General features: G+C 34.5%; 1 protein-coding gene and 1 pseudogene across 1 annotated transcript; both read right to left on the reverse strand.

The window, feature by feature from the left end:
* Nucleotides 1–3686: 3686 nt before the first annotated feature.
* On the reverse strand, nt 3687–7011 carry LOC145956931 (serine/threonine-protein kinase BLUS1 pseudogene; annotated as a pseudogene).
* Nucleotides 7012–8943: 1932 nt separating this feature from the next.
* Nucleotides 8944–13405, reverse strand: LOC109796778 (alpha-soluble NSF attachment protein 2). The gene is made up of 9 exons (XM_020356567.3): nt 13143–13405; nt 13015–13064; nt 12856–12928; nt 12010–12089; nt 11630–11784; nt 11215–11374; nt 11073–11120; nt 10482–10562; nt 8944–9322 (listed from the first exon to the last, which is right to left on the reverse strand). The coding sequence occupies exons 1-9, from the start codon at nt 13288–13290 to the stop codon at nt 9242–9244; spliced, it is 876 nt and encodes a 291-aa protein (XP_020212156.1). The 5' UTR covers nt 13291–13405; the 3' UTR covers nt 8944–9241.
* Nucleotides 13406–17363: the final 3958 nt, after the last annotated feature.

Raw genomic sequence — 17363 nt, forward strand, 5'->3', positions numbered from 1 at the left:
AAATTTAATAAAAACCGTAAATTATTGAGTTGAGAAATTCTATTCTATGTAAAAAAAAAATATTGTAGGATGATCTTCTTAAAATCACATTGTATCAAGATTTAACACATCGAAAAATAGGTTCGTAAAAGCCATAAAAAATTGTGGTACGAATATCATTCTAAAAATTATTTTACTATACTTACCATTAAATAATAAAATATGAAATGATATATTTTAGTGACAATTTGTTTCGGTTGAAAAAAATTACCATTTATCTTCATTAATTTTGCTGACATTTTGTATAAAAAAAAATGATTTACAAAATCTTCATTATCACTAACATGGCATCTTCATAATTAACATGATGTTCATTATCTTTATTAAAATGTTTTACAAAATGATTATGCATAAGTTACCATCTTTTTTTTTCTATCGAGGAAAGATGGTAAAAAGGACGTGACATCCTAATTCCACGGGACAAAACACTACATGCTAAAAAGCCCAACAAAGCCACAATTCCTAAACTTACTTCACAATTATATCATGAAAAACTTTATTCAATTATAAATTTGTAACTACTTAACTAATATTGAGCCTCACAAGATAAGAAATGTCCGAGCAGATTATGATTCTCTTTTGCTTGTCATTGATATATGACAGAAGATTGACTGTGTCAAATAACACGTTATTGTCAAGTTATTTATTCATAACAAACATGTCGTTACAAATTGCAGAAAATACAATATATGTAGTATACGTCATTATAGTGCAGTGATTGTTAATTTCTGTCGTCATTTTGCGAAATTGCAAATTATTAAAAAAAGGGATACACATGTCGTGAACGAACGAGAAGGAGACCATTTTAGTTAAGAAAAAACTCAAAAAGTTAGTTACATATTCTTAAATATGATTTTGATGTTTTCCCATTAAAATTAAAATTTTATTTTAATATAATAAACATATTAATGAGATTTATAATAAATATAAATATATAATACTGAAATAAAATTTAACATCAACTGTAATTAAAGAATTATAATTATGTTTTATCCTTTTAACTATAAAAACAAAAACAAAAACAAACATTGGAAATTTTGTCGTGAACTGAGGTACGTGTACCAATTATTTGGAGTTAGGTTACAGCGAATATAATATTGAGGTAGGTGCAAAATGACTCAAACATCACTTAATCACAATAAATAAATAAAAATTAATAAAAATGTGAATGATTACAACGCCCGATTATCTTTGGAAGACCAGTTAAAATTAAGAGTTTAATTTTTCGTATAAATTTTTAAAATTATGTATTAATATGACTAAAAATGGTTTAGGGTTTACTCTCGTTCTCTCAAAACAACTCCCTCAAGTGTCACACTTCTTTATTATATGATCGACCGTACATGATTCAGCGAGCAATTAACAATCACAGGTATTTGCTCAAGATGTTGTCATTATATAATCATAATAATAATAATAATAATAATAATATATTGTTCCGGTATTGGAGACCGCCGCCGAAGAACCCTTAGCGATACCGAGCTAAAAGAACTTGACAGCAGTCTTGACCTAGAACATTCAATGAGAGTAACCTACTTTCTTAGACCTAATCATTGCTATATATAATGGTGTAGCGTTACAGACATGAATCGCACACTCCTCTTTATGATCTCATAAATCACGTCCCATTGTGGACTCATAACTCCCGGTCTTTATTACCGTTCCTACGGATTGTGGGATCTTATTGATTGTCTGAGTGAACCAGTGAATCTTCGCATATTTGGGTCCCTATTATGGGCTCGGCATTTTGTCGATGTGCCTCAGGTCCGCCAATGGGAGACCACCACGGTACATAGCCCTCCATGCTCAAGCACTAAAGTGCGAAGAGCATGTTGGGTTGGTATTGCGTAGGTTCGGTTTGATCGGTTTTTGGGGGACCTCCATGGTGCATTTTGTCGATGTGCCTCGGGTCGGCCAATGGGAGACCACCATGGTACATAGCCCTCCATGCTCAAGCACTAAAGTGCGAAGAGCATGTTGGGCAGGTCGGTCTGTGGAAGACCTTCATGGTACATAGCCCTCCATGCTCGAGCACTAAGGTGTGAAGAGCATGTCACGTAGGCATTTTGTTGACCTACTTTGGGTCACAACTTGGGGCGGACCGTTTGACTTGATTTATGTTGATCGTCTAAATCCCGACCTTAAAGTGCTCTTCACACTAAGGTCTTGATTGTCTAAATTCCGACCTTAAAGTGCTCGTTGCACCAAGGTCTTGATCGTCTAAATCCCGACCTTAAAGTGCTCTTCACACTAAGGTCTTGATCGTCTAAATTCCGACCTTAAAGTGCTCTTCACACTAAGGTTTGGGTCTTCTAAATTCTAACCTTAAGGTGCTCTTCACACCAAGGTTTGGATCGTCTAAATGCCGATCTTAAAGTGCTCTTCGCTCCAAGGTTTGGATAGTCAAAATGCCGACCTTAAAGTGCTCTTTGCACCAAGGTCTTGATCGTCTGAATTCTGACATTAAAGTGCTCTTCACACTAAGGTTTGGGTCTTCTAAATTCTAACCTTAAGGTGCTCTTCACACCAAGGTTTGGATCTTCTAAATTCCGACCTTAAAGTGCTCTTCACGTTTGGGTCTTCTAAATTTCGACCTTAAAGTGCTCTTCACACCAAGGTTTGGATCGTCTAAATGCCGATCTTAAAGTGTTCTTCACATCAAGGTCTTGATTGTCTAAATTTCGACCTTAAAGTGCTCTTCGCACCAAGGTTTGGATCGTCAAAATGCCGACCTTAAAGCGCTCTTCGCACCAAGGTTTGGATCGTCAAAACGTCAAAATTCCGACCTTAAAGTGCTCTTCACACCAAGGTCTTGATCGTCTAAATTTCGACCTTAAAGTGCTCTTCGCACCAAGGTTTGGATCATCAAAATGCCGACCTTAAAGTGCTCTTCGCACCAAGGTTTGGATCATCAAAATGCCGACCTTAAAGTGCTCTTCACACCAAGGTCTTGATCGTCTAAATTCCGACCTTAAAGTGCTCTTCACACCAAGGTTTGGATCATCAAAATGCCGACCTTAAAGTGCTCTTTGCACCAAGGTCTTGATCGTCTAAATTCCGACCTTAAAGTGCTCTTCACACCAAGGTCTTGATCGTCTAAATTCCGACCTTAAAGCGCTCTTCACACCAAGGTTTGGGTCGTCAAAATGCTGACCTGAAAGTGCTCTTTGCACCAAGGTTTGGATCTTCTAAATTCTAACCTTAAGATACTCTTCACACCAAGGTTTGGATCTTCTAAATTCCGACCTTAAAGTGCTCTTCGCACCAAGGTTTAGATTGTCAAAATGCCGACCTTAAAGTGCTCTTTGCACCAAGGTTTGGATCGTCAAAATTTCGACCTTAAAGTGCTCTTCGCACCAAGGTTTGGATCATCAAAATGCCGACCTTAAAGTGCTCTTTGCACCAAGGTCTTGATCGTCTAAATTTCGACCTTAAAGTGCTCTTCACACCAAGGTCTTGATCGTCTAAATCCCGACCTTAAAGTGCTCTTCACACCAAGGTTTGGATCGTCTAAATGCCGACCTTAAAGTGCTCTTTGCACCAAGGTTTGGATCGTCAAAATGCCGACCTTAAAGTGCTCTTCACACCAAGGTCTTGATCGTCTAAATTCCGACCTTAAAGTGCTCTTCGCACCAAGGTTTTGATCGTCTAAATTCCGACCTTAAAGTGCTCTTCACACCAAGGTTTGGATCGTCTAAATTCCGACCTTAAAGTGCTCTTCACACCAAGGTCTTGATCTTCTAAATTCCGACCTTAAAGTGCTCTTCGCACCAAGGTTTGGATCATCAAAATGCCGACCTTAAAGTGCTCTTCACACCAAGGGATTGATCGTCGAAATGCCGACCTTAAAGTGCTCTTCACACCAAGGTTTGGGTCATTGAAATGCCGACCTTAAAGTGCTCTTCACACCAAGGTTCGGGTCGTTCAAATGTCGACCTTAAAGTGCTCTTCACACCAAGGGATTGTTCGTTGGAATGCCGACCTTAAAGTGCTCTTCACACCAAGGTTCGGGTCGTTCAAATGTCGACCTTAAAGCGCTCTTCACACCAAGGGATTGATCGTTGAAATGCCGACCTTAAAGTGCTCTTCACACCAAGGTTTGGGTCATTCAAATGTCGACCTTAAAGTGCTCTTCACACCAAGGGATTGATCGTCGAAATGCCGACCTTAAAGTGCTCTTCAACCAAGGTTTGGGTCATTCAAATGTCGACCTTAAAGTGCTCTTCACACCAAGGGATTGATCATCGAAATGCCGACCTTAAAGTGCTCTTCACACCAAGGTTTGGGTCATTCAAATGTCGACCTTAAAGTGCTCTTCGCACCAAGGTTCGTGCCGACCTTAAAGTGCTTTTCGCACCAAGGTCGCCGGAATCTAATAGGCAGGCAGAAACACCGAAATCGCCGAGTTTAACGGTGCCGCGCGAATCAATGAGAATGTTACCGGCTTTGACGTCACGGTGGATGTGTCCGTGATGGTGAAGATACTCCAAACCCTTCAATACCTCTTTGAGAATGGTTGCAATGACAACCTCTTCAAAACCATCGGGATGCGCGGCTTTCAATATGTGGAGGCATGAACCGCCGGCCATGAACGGCATAACCACCCAAAGATTGTGCTCGGCGACGAAGGAGCAGTGCAATTTGAGGACGTTAGGGTGATCGACGAGGATCATGGTCTGGGCCTCACGAGAAACGTTGTTGAGATCGCGATTGTCACGTTCGAAGTCGAGGATTTTGATGGCGACGACCTCGTTGAAGGGAACGCATAGCGCCCGGTGCACGGAAGCGCTTACGCCTTGGCCAATCTCCTCGTAGAGAAGGTAATGCTCGGCGCCGATAGGGTACTTCTTCTTCTCTGTCTCTTTTTCTTTGTCCTTGTCCCTCATGGTGGATCCGATTGGAAGGAAAACAGTAAGAGTGAGTGATTTTGAATCAAAGAAAGAGAGTGAGGTGAGGTGAGGTGAGGTGAGGTCACGTGAAGATGGGTTCCGTTGCGCAGCTTTCTCGTGAAACCACTGGGCTTTTTTTTTTTCTTTGTGAATCAGTTTCTTTGTTGCGGCCTTATCGGATGGCCAGTGTTTGGGTTTGGAAATCTCTCCGCCCGCCACCTCTCGTTCTCTCTTCAAGGGGCACACCCCTTGATTGCATCTTCCTTACAAATTAAAACCAACAAAACAAAATAACATAAAATCAAATCAAATCAAATCTTCTATGGCAACCAACCACCCCGTTTTAAGATCCAATTTTGGATGCAAATAAAGTCAACACCGAACACAGAGGGGTGGAATTTACCACATGGTCATCAAAACCTCAGAAAATCTCGTGACACAACGTGAATCACCCCGAGATCTAACAGGGCTTCCAAATCAATTTTTGAACATGTGATGTCGGGAATAACATGAATATAGCACATGGGTATTAACAAAACAGTGACTTTCTCAAGAACACAAGCAAAAGGTGGGATTTTTCTTTTTTGATCTTACCAAACCAAAGATGAAAGTGGTGGTGCAGCGTCAGTGAATAGTCAGAAGAAGAAAAGGTGTATCATATTGACACATGGTATTGACCAGTAAGCGTGGATTATGGAGATAGTTGGCGATGATGAATGAATGAGTGAATCTGGATATGTTGTTGCGTGTAGTGTGTTCCTACTTCCTACGACTTCTCTCACTCCTCGTATTGAGACTTTCTGCTCACGTCCAACAACAAAGGTGTGGGATGCAGTTTTACCTGCCCCACGGTGGGCGCCAAAATGTTCCGGTATTGGAGACCGCCGCCGAAGAACCCTTAGCGATACCGAGCTAAAAGAACTTGACAGCAGTCTTGACCTAGAACATTCGATGAGAGTAACCTACTTTCTTAGACCTAATCATTGCTATATATAATGGTGTAGCGTTACAGACATGAATCGCACACTCCTCTTTATGATCTCATAAATCACGTCCCATTGTGGACTCGTAACTCCCAATCTTTATTATCGTTCCCACGGATTGTGGGATCTTATTGATTGTCTGAGTGAGCCAGTGAATCTTCCCATATTTAGGTCCCTATTATGGGCTCGACATTTTGTTGATGTGCCTCGGGTCGGCCAATGGGAGACCACCACAGTACATATATCAATGTAGATATGTGTGTAGGATGTATCCTATTGTGTGGGGATGTGTGAATTCTGGTGTACAGGAAGAAGTGGTAACAGGACTGATGGAGAATCGACTCCAATCTAAGCAAGTATGAATGATTTAGTGGCTTTTGACGACGGGTCCATATATGGAGGTGCAGATCTTGCCAATAACATGGAGGTCAGAAACATGTCTTGTTGTCATGAATTAACGGTGGAAAAGTGGGGGATCACCGTGAAATACTTGTGGTCTATCTGCTAAAAAGTGAGGTTTAACCATGATCTTTTGTTTGGGGGAATGATTGTTGAAAGTGCAATCAAAGTCCCACATTATATGAAAAGGAGGAGAACTATGGTTTATAAAGCGCACACATGTTCATGTTCCATTGATATAAGACCTTTTGAAAGATAACTAAAAGCAAAACCATGAGAATTTAGACTCAAAGTAAACAATACAATACCAATGTGAACATGTATGTGGGGTACCCTCCTTGTTGGACCCTATTAGTGATGTGGGCCTTTGATTGCACCTTCAACAATCCTTTCCTCAAATAAAAGACCACAATTAAACCTCTCTTTCAGCAGATAAACCACAAGTATTCCATGATGACCTCCTACCACAAGTATTCCATGGTGACCTCCTATTTTTCTTGTGCACTAGGATTCACACATTCCCACAAATGGCACCACTTGATTCTACTATTTGAAAACAAGATCAAATTTTTACAACAGAGCAATCCGTGCTCTTCTTAGAACCCCTTGATTTCTCTAACCGGTTCTTTGTTCTTCTCTACATATCTTTTTCTTTTCTCAGTTCTCCATGCTCACACTTAACACTTTACTATTTACACTTTTTCTCTCTATGTTGCGCTTCACACTTGGAAAGTATCACAAGACATATATATATATATATATATATATATATATATATATATATATATATATATATATATATATATAGATCCAAAACACTAAAACTAAGTCTTATAAAACAAAACAAAACCATCAAACTAATGAAGATAAACTATATATATAGTCTAAACCCATCAAACGAAAGGAATCAAACTGAACTTATAAAACTATACAAACGAAAGACTTTACAAAACATATAGATGATACAAAAGATTTTGAGTCACAATCAACAAATAATAATGAAAAAAGTTTTTTAAACACACATATAAGGCAAAAACACCTTTAAAAAATTGTTTTCTCTTCCCTCAAATGTACTATATGAAAAAATTAAGATAATAAAATAACTAAAAAATGAAAGAAAAAAAAATGAGCTGTCACTTGCTTGAGTGTCTCTTAAACTTTGAGTGTCTAAAAAATGTAACTTTATAATTCACTGAAAGGCGATTTTTTGATATCATATTTTTATTGCGGCACCCAATTCTTTTTAGAAGCAACAGTAATAAGTCTTATTCCAGGTTGACTACATAAATTATACGATCATTCGAGTCGGTTAAAAATAAATCTTTAGAAATATTATTCACTATTTAATTCCTTATGACAAGACTTAAAATATCTATCTTAATCCCTCCTCTCCCTTTTTACAAGACCAAAAATAATGTAATTTACTTTCATCACTAGTAAGTACTTCTAGTGACTTTTTTTTTTTGGTATGTATCCAAATCACCTTAAGCAATTTTGTATTATTTTTAACTCGATCAATGTTACACCAATATTTCATCATGTACCAACATTTTATATACTTTCTTTCTTCTTGTGTAGTCACGTATCCATCTTAGCATTCTTATTTATGTTATCATCACTTTTTTCTCCTATTTTTTCCTTTAAAGTCCAACATTCCAATCAGATATATAACAGTACAATTAAACTTGTAAGCCTATGACTGCAGCATGCAGTGGATAAGGAGATCTATCAAGCTGAAAGAATGGAAAACATCTACTCTCCAAATTTTGAAAGAATAATATACAAGCTGAAATTGGAAAACATCTATTCTCCAACTTGAAGGAAAATGTTGGAATTAGGAGCATTTAATGTTTATCACCCTTCCAAGTACCAAGTAGCTTAGTGTTTAACTAAGTTCAATGTATGTTAGAAAATTATGATATTTTAATGGTTTTCTTGAAAATAATTTGTTATTTTTTACTTCCTACATTCCAAATTGACTGCAGTTTTAGTACTTGGAAAATGTTCTCTCAAAATAATTGATGTCCTCACTTTTCAATTTAATATTATTTTTTCTCCTAATTTATCTTTTAATAAATCATTTAACTATCACTATTAAAAGTAACATATTTATTGAAAAAGAAATACTATTTTAGTAAGATTGTAAAAAAAGTGATACATTTATTATTATTCTTAATATGTGTATAAAAACATTAAACCGTAGTTATTTTAGGACGAAAGAAATAACTTTGTAACCATTATCATAAATAGATCAATGTGCTGAGTTGATAAGGTTTTTAAGCACATTAAAAAATCCCCATTCTCAATTTCTCACACATACTCTCGGTCTTCTTAAAAGTACTTATAAATTTCTTATGTAAACTTTAGGATATAAGACTTGTTAGTTGTTTGGATAATTTTCTTCATAAACAGTTATAGGAAAAGAAAATAAAAGGAAAAAATAAAATATTTTTTTCTAAAATTAAAATTAGTTTATCCATAAATTAATTTGTAGAAGTTCTTTCATATTAACTTCTCTAAAAGCTAATTTTTAATTTATGAACAAATTTTAATGTATAAAAAAACTTATTTGATTTTTCCTTCTTTTTTTCTCTCTTAAAAATACTTATGAAGAAGTTTATCCAAACAGAAAATAGAACAGCCAAATGACTAATAATTCATTCGACTTACCACGGTCTAGTATAGAATGCCTTTAAACATCATGAATTAGATCTTATAACTTCTGCAGCTCAGGAATAAAGGTCTGCAGCTCAGGAATAAAGGTTCGGAAAACACATTTGTCAATTTTTGGGTATATACAGGCGTGATGCACAGATAACCTTCTGCTTAAATAAAAAAAAACCGTCGAACCATGGGAAAAATAACATCCTTACTGATGGCATTTAAAAAGTTGAGAATAACCTCATCGGCAGAAAATTCAGTGTCATTGATTCATGTTAAATCATCCTCTTCCATCTCTTTTACTTTCAAAGCATCCTTTACTCTCAGCAAAAGGGTTGACTTCCAAGAATCCTACATTGAAACGATCAAGTCATGCAACTTTAGAAACATGGAATTTTATAGGACTTATAAGAGAATAGCAATAAATCTTTCGATAAATCTGAAAATATATTTTTAGCCATCTCTTAAAGATTGCAAAATGTACTTTCAAATAAAATAGATGGATAGAAACAGATTTGACATGGGAATGCTACATGTACTACAATAACTTTATATAGTATGGAACCAATTGATACACAAAAAGTCATACAAGATACTATCATGATCAAGGAGGTCTGGAAATAGAATTAATTTTACAAATAGCAGCAAAAATTAAGGAGCAGAAATGCATCCTTATGCTACAATGATATTCTCAAATCTCCATCATACCGAACAAACATAAAAACACAACCATTGAAAATACCAAATAGTTCCAAAAAGATATGCAGACAAGAATGCTAATAACGTGCAATATACTTTATGGCACGTTGGATATTATGAAACATATAAACAAATGCAGTGAAGGCAAATATGCTAAAATAGTATGGACAGGTACAAAAAAAAGGTGTAACAAATGAAGCTCTCGTGCCTAAGGCAATGATAACAGTAGCCGAGTGAAAAGAAAAAATGAGGATATGTCAACTAAGGTCGTTTGGGTACACATATAATGTGGAAATGATTCCTTCCCCTAGTTCAAAAAGAAATGGGAGATCGAGAGGATAGAAATACAAAGAAATGTCAGAGAAAATATTAAAATAAAAAAATAAATAAAAGATATGTCAAAAGGATTTCTACAAATGGCTGCGTTTGAGAACAATGACAAAGAAGGTATACAAAAGATCAATTTCAAATTGGCACCCATATAAATGTGTCGAAGAACTTGAGATTCTAAAATGGGTTTTACTAAGGTTAGATAAAAAATAAAAAAAAATAATAGAAAAAAAGGTCATTTTGTGTGCATGTTCAAAATTTTAGTATATGATTCTGAAAATCAATAAAATCTTTATTTAGGTCAACATAAATAAATAAAATTAGTGACGTTTTATTAAACTGCAAAAGTTAAAGTCGTCACCATTGCTTAATCATTTCACATACCAAACAATGTAATCATTTTATCTTTCTTACAGTTAACACAAAAGAATATGACAAAGTTTATCCAAATACTTGGGTCTTGGGACAAAGAGAGGTATACCAATGGGGTTATGCTATTAAACTCCTTGACTACTCTAGTAAATTTTTCAACATCTTCCTCGTCAATTGAAGCCACCAAATCCTGAAATTTGATAACAAATTTCAATCAATAAAATTAAACAGTGATCTAGAAAAGAAAAAGAGCATAGTAACAAACCAAGCGAATAGTACAAGGACCATTTTTCTTTTGGGGTTCAAGATGGACAAGGAGTTATTCCATAGTTGGACAATTTAAGAGGGTGTGTATTAGAAAGAATATAAGGGAGTACAGGGAATTAGGGGAATCAGTTAATACTGTTGATGGTTGTCATTAAGACTAGAGCTAATTTGACAAGCTGTAAGTTAGTTTAGAGGTTTTAAATACATATGAGATAGTCAGTCCTTGAGAATTGTAGACAACGGTAGAGGACAGCAGGAAGGTCGAATTTCCTGGGTGTAGAATTCCTCCTAGTACACTTGTTCTTGCTTCTTCTATCTTAGATTTGTAATCTCCCACTCAATCTTGAGAACAGAACACAATCAATAAAATCCCTGTTCTACTTCAAGACTTAATCTAAATATGATCAAGTTCCAATAAAATTGCACCACTTACGGCCAAAAATTTGTATTCACGGGTTCTGGAGAATGTTGGATCCAAGTCCTACATGATCAAAGGAAAATATGATGAATGTTTGTGTGTAAAGTAACACTCCAATGTGAAGAAGAAACACTAAAACTAAAAGCTAAAAAAGAACCTGATAGCGCTCCAAAGAGTTTGTAATCGCAACGGAATCACCTTGAGCAAGCTGGCAGAGGCCAGAATTAAGAAGATGTCCTCTAACTCCATATTTCAACAAGTTACTGTTCAGCGATTGTCGAGCAATATCTTCATAAATCTTAATTGCCTTCTGATATCTGGTAAATATCAAGTACAACAACATACTCCATGCTTTAATACTTTATAACCCACTTCATCCCAAATCAGTTTGTGTAAATGAAGTTAAGATGGTATACATAACTCAATGCAATTATTGGATAGCTTCTAACTGTTTTAAGAAAATAAGTTACATGCAATTCCAAGAGATGCAGGTAAAAGGAAGTTAAACAAGGATAATTCCAAGCATCATATTGAAAACTTGCATTTAAGGGAACAGGAAGAGCGACACTTACTGTTGAAGTTGAGCAGAAAATTGTGCAACTTTAAGTTTGCACTGGATCACAGAGGTTTCTGCATTCCCCCCAATTTCAAAAAGTTCAGCAGCCCTCTCAAAATTTGATTTAGCATTCTCAATGTCTTGATCAATCTCGTATAACTCACCAATTTCCTAAATCCAGAAAGACAAATTCAACACTGCAAATTTCTTTATTTTAAAAAGAACTAATCTCCCTATCAGAACCTCAAACAACGAAAGAACTAACAGTAAACACTAACAACAAAAAAGTACATAAAAAAAAAAAAAAAAGTTTTCAGCATGGGGAAATATAAAAGAGGCACATGCCATCAAGTTTTGCCAAGTCATGTCCCTGTGTGTACTCAACAATGAAAGTACCTTTGAATACTTTGCAGCCATGACATGTCTACCAATCTCTGTGAAGATAGTCACAGCTTTATTTAAGCAGGAAATAGCTCCTTAAACACCAAAACAGAAGTGAAGTTAGCTACGGCACTGTTTGATTATCTTGTTCACTTTTTGATTTTAAAAACCATTTTTTAAAACAATTTCACATTACTCACCAACCAACTTCCAATCCAAATTCTATCAAGTGTGTATTTGGAAACCCATTTGGACCATGTTGAATAGAGGTATTGCAGATTCTAATGCACAAACATAGAAGAAACTCTAAGGATGGATAGGCATTCAGTTACACTAAACCGGTTTCCAAACATACCCTAAGCTTTGAAATTTGATTCCAAAACAAGCATTTTAAAAACCCAAAAATACAAACACTTAAGAAATGTTTTCTCATCTTCTGATTTTATCACTTCGACCTCTCTCAATCCCACACTCCCCCGTGTCTTACAGCACCCTCTCTTCAAGCTATCCAAGTATCCTTGTTTAGTTATACTTTAAAAACTAAAAACAGCTTTTAAAAATAGAAATCAAACACACCCTATATCACTAAAATACAATTCACTGTCTTGCAATTCCTAAATGCCAAAACACCAATCCAACCAGATACGATGCAGTCAGTTTTTCCACTCATTCACAGAGTCAACAAATTGTAACTATTGGATGAAAATCAAGCGCCTCAAATCTCAAATGCAAGTTTTAGGTCCAGTTTACCAAGATGAAATATGAGTCATCCGATCTTAATCAAACGGGTCCAAGCTATTGACTACGTGAATGCATAAAAAAGCTAGTACAGGAAATCCAGGGGAAGAAGCTGAAGAGCACCTGGTGTGGAAGTTTTCTTGTAGCAATGTGCAGCAGCTACATAAGCATTTGCAGCATCGTACTTGTTATCTAGCTGCACTACATGTCATTAGAAAAATAGCACCATATATATAATAAACACAAGGCACGAAACGCAGCTTCTAATGTCTGAAAAAACACCTTCATGTGACATTTAGAGGATTTGACGAAGAGTGAGCCCGCCTTGTCCCCTGAACAAACAAACAAGTGTGACCAAAATATCAAAAATAGAAGAAAAGAAAAAGCGCGTTTAGAAGTGAGAGAGAGACATGATTTGGCGAGTTTGAAGGAAGTGGCGGATTTGTGGAACAATTGGGCGGCGTCTTCGTAGTTGGAACCAAACAGGGCGCAACAAGCGTGGAGCTTGTTCTCCGCTTTCTTGGCGAGTTCTTGTCCCTTCGCTACGTGATCGCCCATAGTTAGGGAAATGCTGCTTTCACTTCACCACGCGATGAAGCAAGCGTTCGTGTGTTGCCATTTGCCAACACAAAAGCCTCTTCTCTTCTCTCTTCTGTCGCGTAAAAACGACGTTGCGTGATGCATCGTCTCTTTGTGCTGTGGATTCACCGGATTGGCTTGTTTCTGCAATTTTTAGGTAAATTACTATCGTAATTTTTTTTTTCCCTCAATTGGTAGTTATGCATTTTGATTTATTAAGGTTTAATTAATTAAATTAAACCTCATGAATCACAATTGTGTAATAGTAATCTATGTCATTTATTTAATAAAAATTTAAGTTTTAATTATGTTTTTCTTCTTTAAATTTAGGATAATTATTTTATTTTATCTTTCAAATTTAAAAAGGTAAATAGTCAAATTTGTAACACTTCCAATTTTTCCATTAATAATATTATGTATTGGCTATTTTTTTTTATAATTATAGGGTTAGTTATAATAAATGTTTTTATTATATATATATATATAATTATTTTATTTTATTATTATTATTTTAGGGAAGAAAAGTTTAACTTAGGTTAATTGTTTTAAATGCTCGGTTAAGTGAAGAGTTAAGTTTTAAGAAAGGGAGTTAAGTCAGTTTTCATTTTACGCTTTTCATTTTTTTTCTCTTGTACACTTGAGTTTTAAGGAACTAGAGAATCAAAGCTTGAGGGAGATACTCCTAAGATTCACGTCCTTCGTATAACGTCCACTAAGATAAGGGAGAAGTGAGTAGTCTCACTTTGAACATGGGATATATGTTAGGTAGTGAGATTGATCATCAATCTCATCTTTGCTGCAAGTGTTGTATGAAAGGGAATTTCTCGATTTACATATTATGATAATGCATCGTGTCCTATTTGGCATGCATCATATGCATATTTGTTTTAGAATGATACGATATGAAATATGTTGTTAAGAAAGCCCCTTTGTGTAAAAACTTGGGGATCAACCCTTGGGGACAATTGGGTTTGGAAAGTCCTAGTCTCGTCAATTGTGTGCATAGTGCAAAACTTACGTATGTGGCACAACTGTCTTAGTGAGACCCTAGTTGTATGTCTTCCTAGTGTAAAGTGCGATGAAGGTATGACGTAACATGATCTCCTAAGTTACTCTATGTGTTGTCTTATGAAATACACCACAATTTGATTTTTATTGAGGCCACATGCATTAACATTTTACGGTCAGTGTCCATTGCATTGTGCATGTGAATGAATCTGTGTTGAATTCATGATGTTTATGAGGAGATATGTTGTTATCGATTATATTGGATCTTGCCATTTTATAATAATTTGCATTATTACCATGTTGTTGCCATGATTTAGTTGCTTACTGCATTATTGTGTGTGGTTAGTTATTCGATTATATTCTATGTTGTGATCAGTTAAAGTGAGATGTTTCTCACTTGCCATTTCTTGTACTTGTTCTTTTTGGACGTTGTTGTAGGTGAGATTCATCATCATAATGTTGATAATGTTAGTGATGAAGTCTAGTCCTTGCTTTTGGAATTTTGGTCTAAAAGAATGTGACATCGAGGCTTAACTAAAATTTGATTTCTTTTGTTATGCTTTTAGGACAATTGTTAATTCCATTATATTAGACATTTGTTAGTTGTTGTTTAGTTAAAATGTTATACTCTTTTGTTGGAAGACTTGGTTTTTATTGATGATAGATTCCTTTTGATTCAAGTTTACTTATTGTATTGTTATGGTATGTGAGGTATAAATTGTCACAAAATTAGTCCCTCACATTATATATTACACTCAATTTAGTCCTTGATTATGCTTAAACTCAAAAAAAGTTCTCAAAATTGTAATTCAAATCTCACTCAAGTCTCTTTATTAAATAAGCTACATTTTCTTAAATGGAAATGGAAATGCTTACATGATACACACGTGGTACATATGTAGAGTAACATGTGTCACGTAATGTATATTATGTATAATGTAGTATATAATTATAATATAATATCATTTTACTTCTTAAAATTGTAACTCAATGTCACTTTAGTCTTTAAAATTTTAATTTAAAATTTTAATTCAATGTCACTTTAGTTTCCAGATATTATCATAATTTTATTTTAATCAAGTAATTATTACTTGAATATGTACACAATAAAGTGCATTTAAGTTTAATTTATTTCAATAAAGTAATTATGACTTAAAAATTAAAATTGCACTATTTTCTTGAGAGATTAAAAGTGTATTTAAGTTTAATTTATTTTTATAATTGCAATATTGAATGACTTGTTTTTTTATTTCGATCTTATAATGATTTTTTGAATAATAATTATTTTTATTTTTAAAATTAAGGAAATTTTTATTAATTCGTTAATTTTTTTTGTTTGTTTTTCGTAATATGTAAAGATTTATAATAGATTTAAGATGGAAATAGTTTTGAAATTAAATGGATTTTATTAAAGCCCTAACTTACAAATTCAAGGTTAATAGCAATTTTTTAATTAGTGAGAGTTTTTGAAATATGAAATTAGGGGTAGGGGAATTTGAACAATTTTATTTTGAGGATTTTTAATATTTTTTTGGTTGATGAGTTTTGAATTGAATAAAATTTGCAACTTGTAAAATTTGTGTAAAAAAGTCAGAATTTGAGGGCTTGGAAAGGAAAAAAAATTAATAAATCAAATTTACTTAATTTTAAAAAAATTTAAAAAATAATCGGCAACAAAAAATTAAGAGTAAAAAATTATATGGTCATGTCAGATTTTTAATAACTAGTTTTCGCAAAAAAAACTTAACAATTACTAAATTTATATACAAAATCTACTTAGTAAAAACATCAAATTAAACTCAATAATAATACACAATGTATTAGACTTTTGAAAATTATATAGATTAAAAATGCATTCAACTTAATTAATTTGTTCTTCCTTCCACACCGCATTAATTACTAACACTTGTCTTTTAAAATAAAATAATTGATCTTCCTAAGCTGTAAACAGGATCCTGCCAATACTAATGTGATCATATCAAGTTGTGAACTAGCATAGACCTCGTGGCCATGCTAAGTCGGGCCATACAATAGACTAACAAGAGAGTTGGGCTGGTGCTAAAGATTGTCTCCTCAATAGCCATATGGTAATCTAACCCGCCCTGTGAGTACCTGTCCGAACCCGTCCCGATTTGGATAGGAAAAATCCGTGTTTATCGGGTTTGGGTTCCCCGTTCCCGCCCCGCTTAATAATATAATTAAAAAATTATTTATATATATATATATAAACCAAAATTATAAATATTTATATGTAAAAATTTATATTATTTTACTTTTATTTTTTTAAAATTGTTCATATTTATTTAAAAGAAAAAAAGAAGAAAAAAATAGGGGCAGGGGCGGGGCGGGGAAACCCGAACCCTGCCGGGGGCGGGGATGGAGACCTAGATTTTATCCCTGGCGGGTATAAAGGACGGGGGCGGGGGCGGTTTAAATTTGCGGGGGCGGGAGCGGGGAACGAAAACTCGCCCCCGCCCTGCCCCGTTGCCATGCCTACTCCTCAACACTTCATAACTACACACATATATGATACATTGAGTCATGAAAAGTTTAAATTAGAATACATATATGATATTGAGTAAAATATCACATAATTTAACGATTAGATAAATTAAATTTATATTATACAAAAAGTTATTAAATATATAAGATTTGATGTAAATTTGTAGACTTACACTTAATCTTAACGAATCTTAACTCATGTTTTACATCAAAATTTCAACCATTCAACCGTTAAATTTAAAGTTTTTAATGCATAGATCAAATGTAAATTTTAAAAAATTTGAAAATCATTTGATACTTCATTTCATTAATTCAAATTGACGGATAATCATAAAATCATTTTATACATTAGTTTGAATTAATGAAATGAAGTATCAAATGGTTTTTAATTTTTTTAAAAATTTACAGAATTGATCTATGCATTAAAAACTTTAAATTCAACGGTTAGATCATTGAAATTTGATGTAGAACATGAGTTATTGAACGGAGTAAGTTTAGATAGACTTACTCCTAGAGTAAACAGAACCCTCCTATATATATGA

This window comes from Cajanus cajan, chromosome 4 (assembly GCF_000230855.2).
Source record: "Cajanus cajan strain Asha chromosome 4, NIPB_CcT2T_4, whole genome shotgun sequence".
NCBI lineage: Eukaryota > Viridiplantae > Streptophyta > Magnoliopsida > Fabales > Fabaceae > Cajanus > Cajanus cajan.

What these genes read in the sequence shown, in the direction of transcription:
- LOC109796778 (XM_020356567.3), bottom strand. Translation starts at nt 13,290, where the DNA reads ATGGGCGATCACGTAGCGAAGGGACAAGAACTCGCCAAGAAAGCGGAG. An exon ending in CCTCTAAATGTCACATGAAG is followed by an intron (nt 12,929 to 13,014) that starts GTGTTTTTTCAG and finishes CATGTAGTGCAG; the next exon opens with CTAGATAACAAGTACGATGC. An exon ending in GTGAATACAAATTTTTGGCC is followed by an intron (nt 10,563 to 11,072) that starts GTAAGTGGTGCA and finishes ATCAAATTTCAG; the next exon opens with GATTTGGTGGCTTCAATTGA.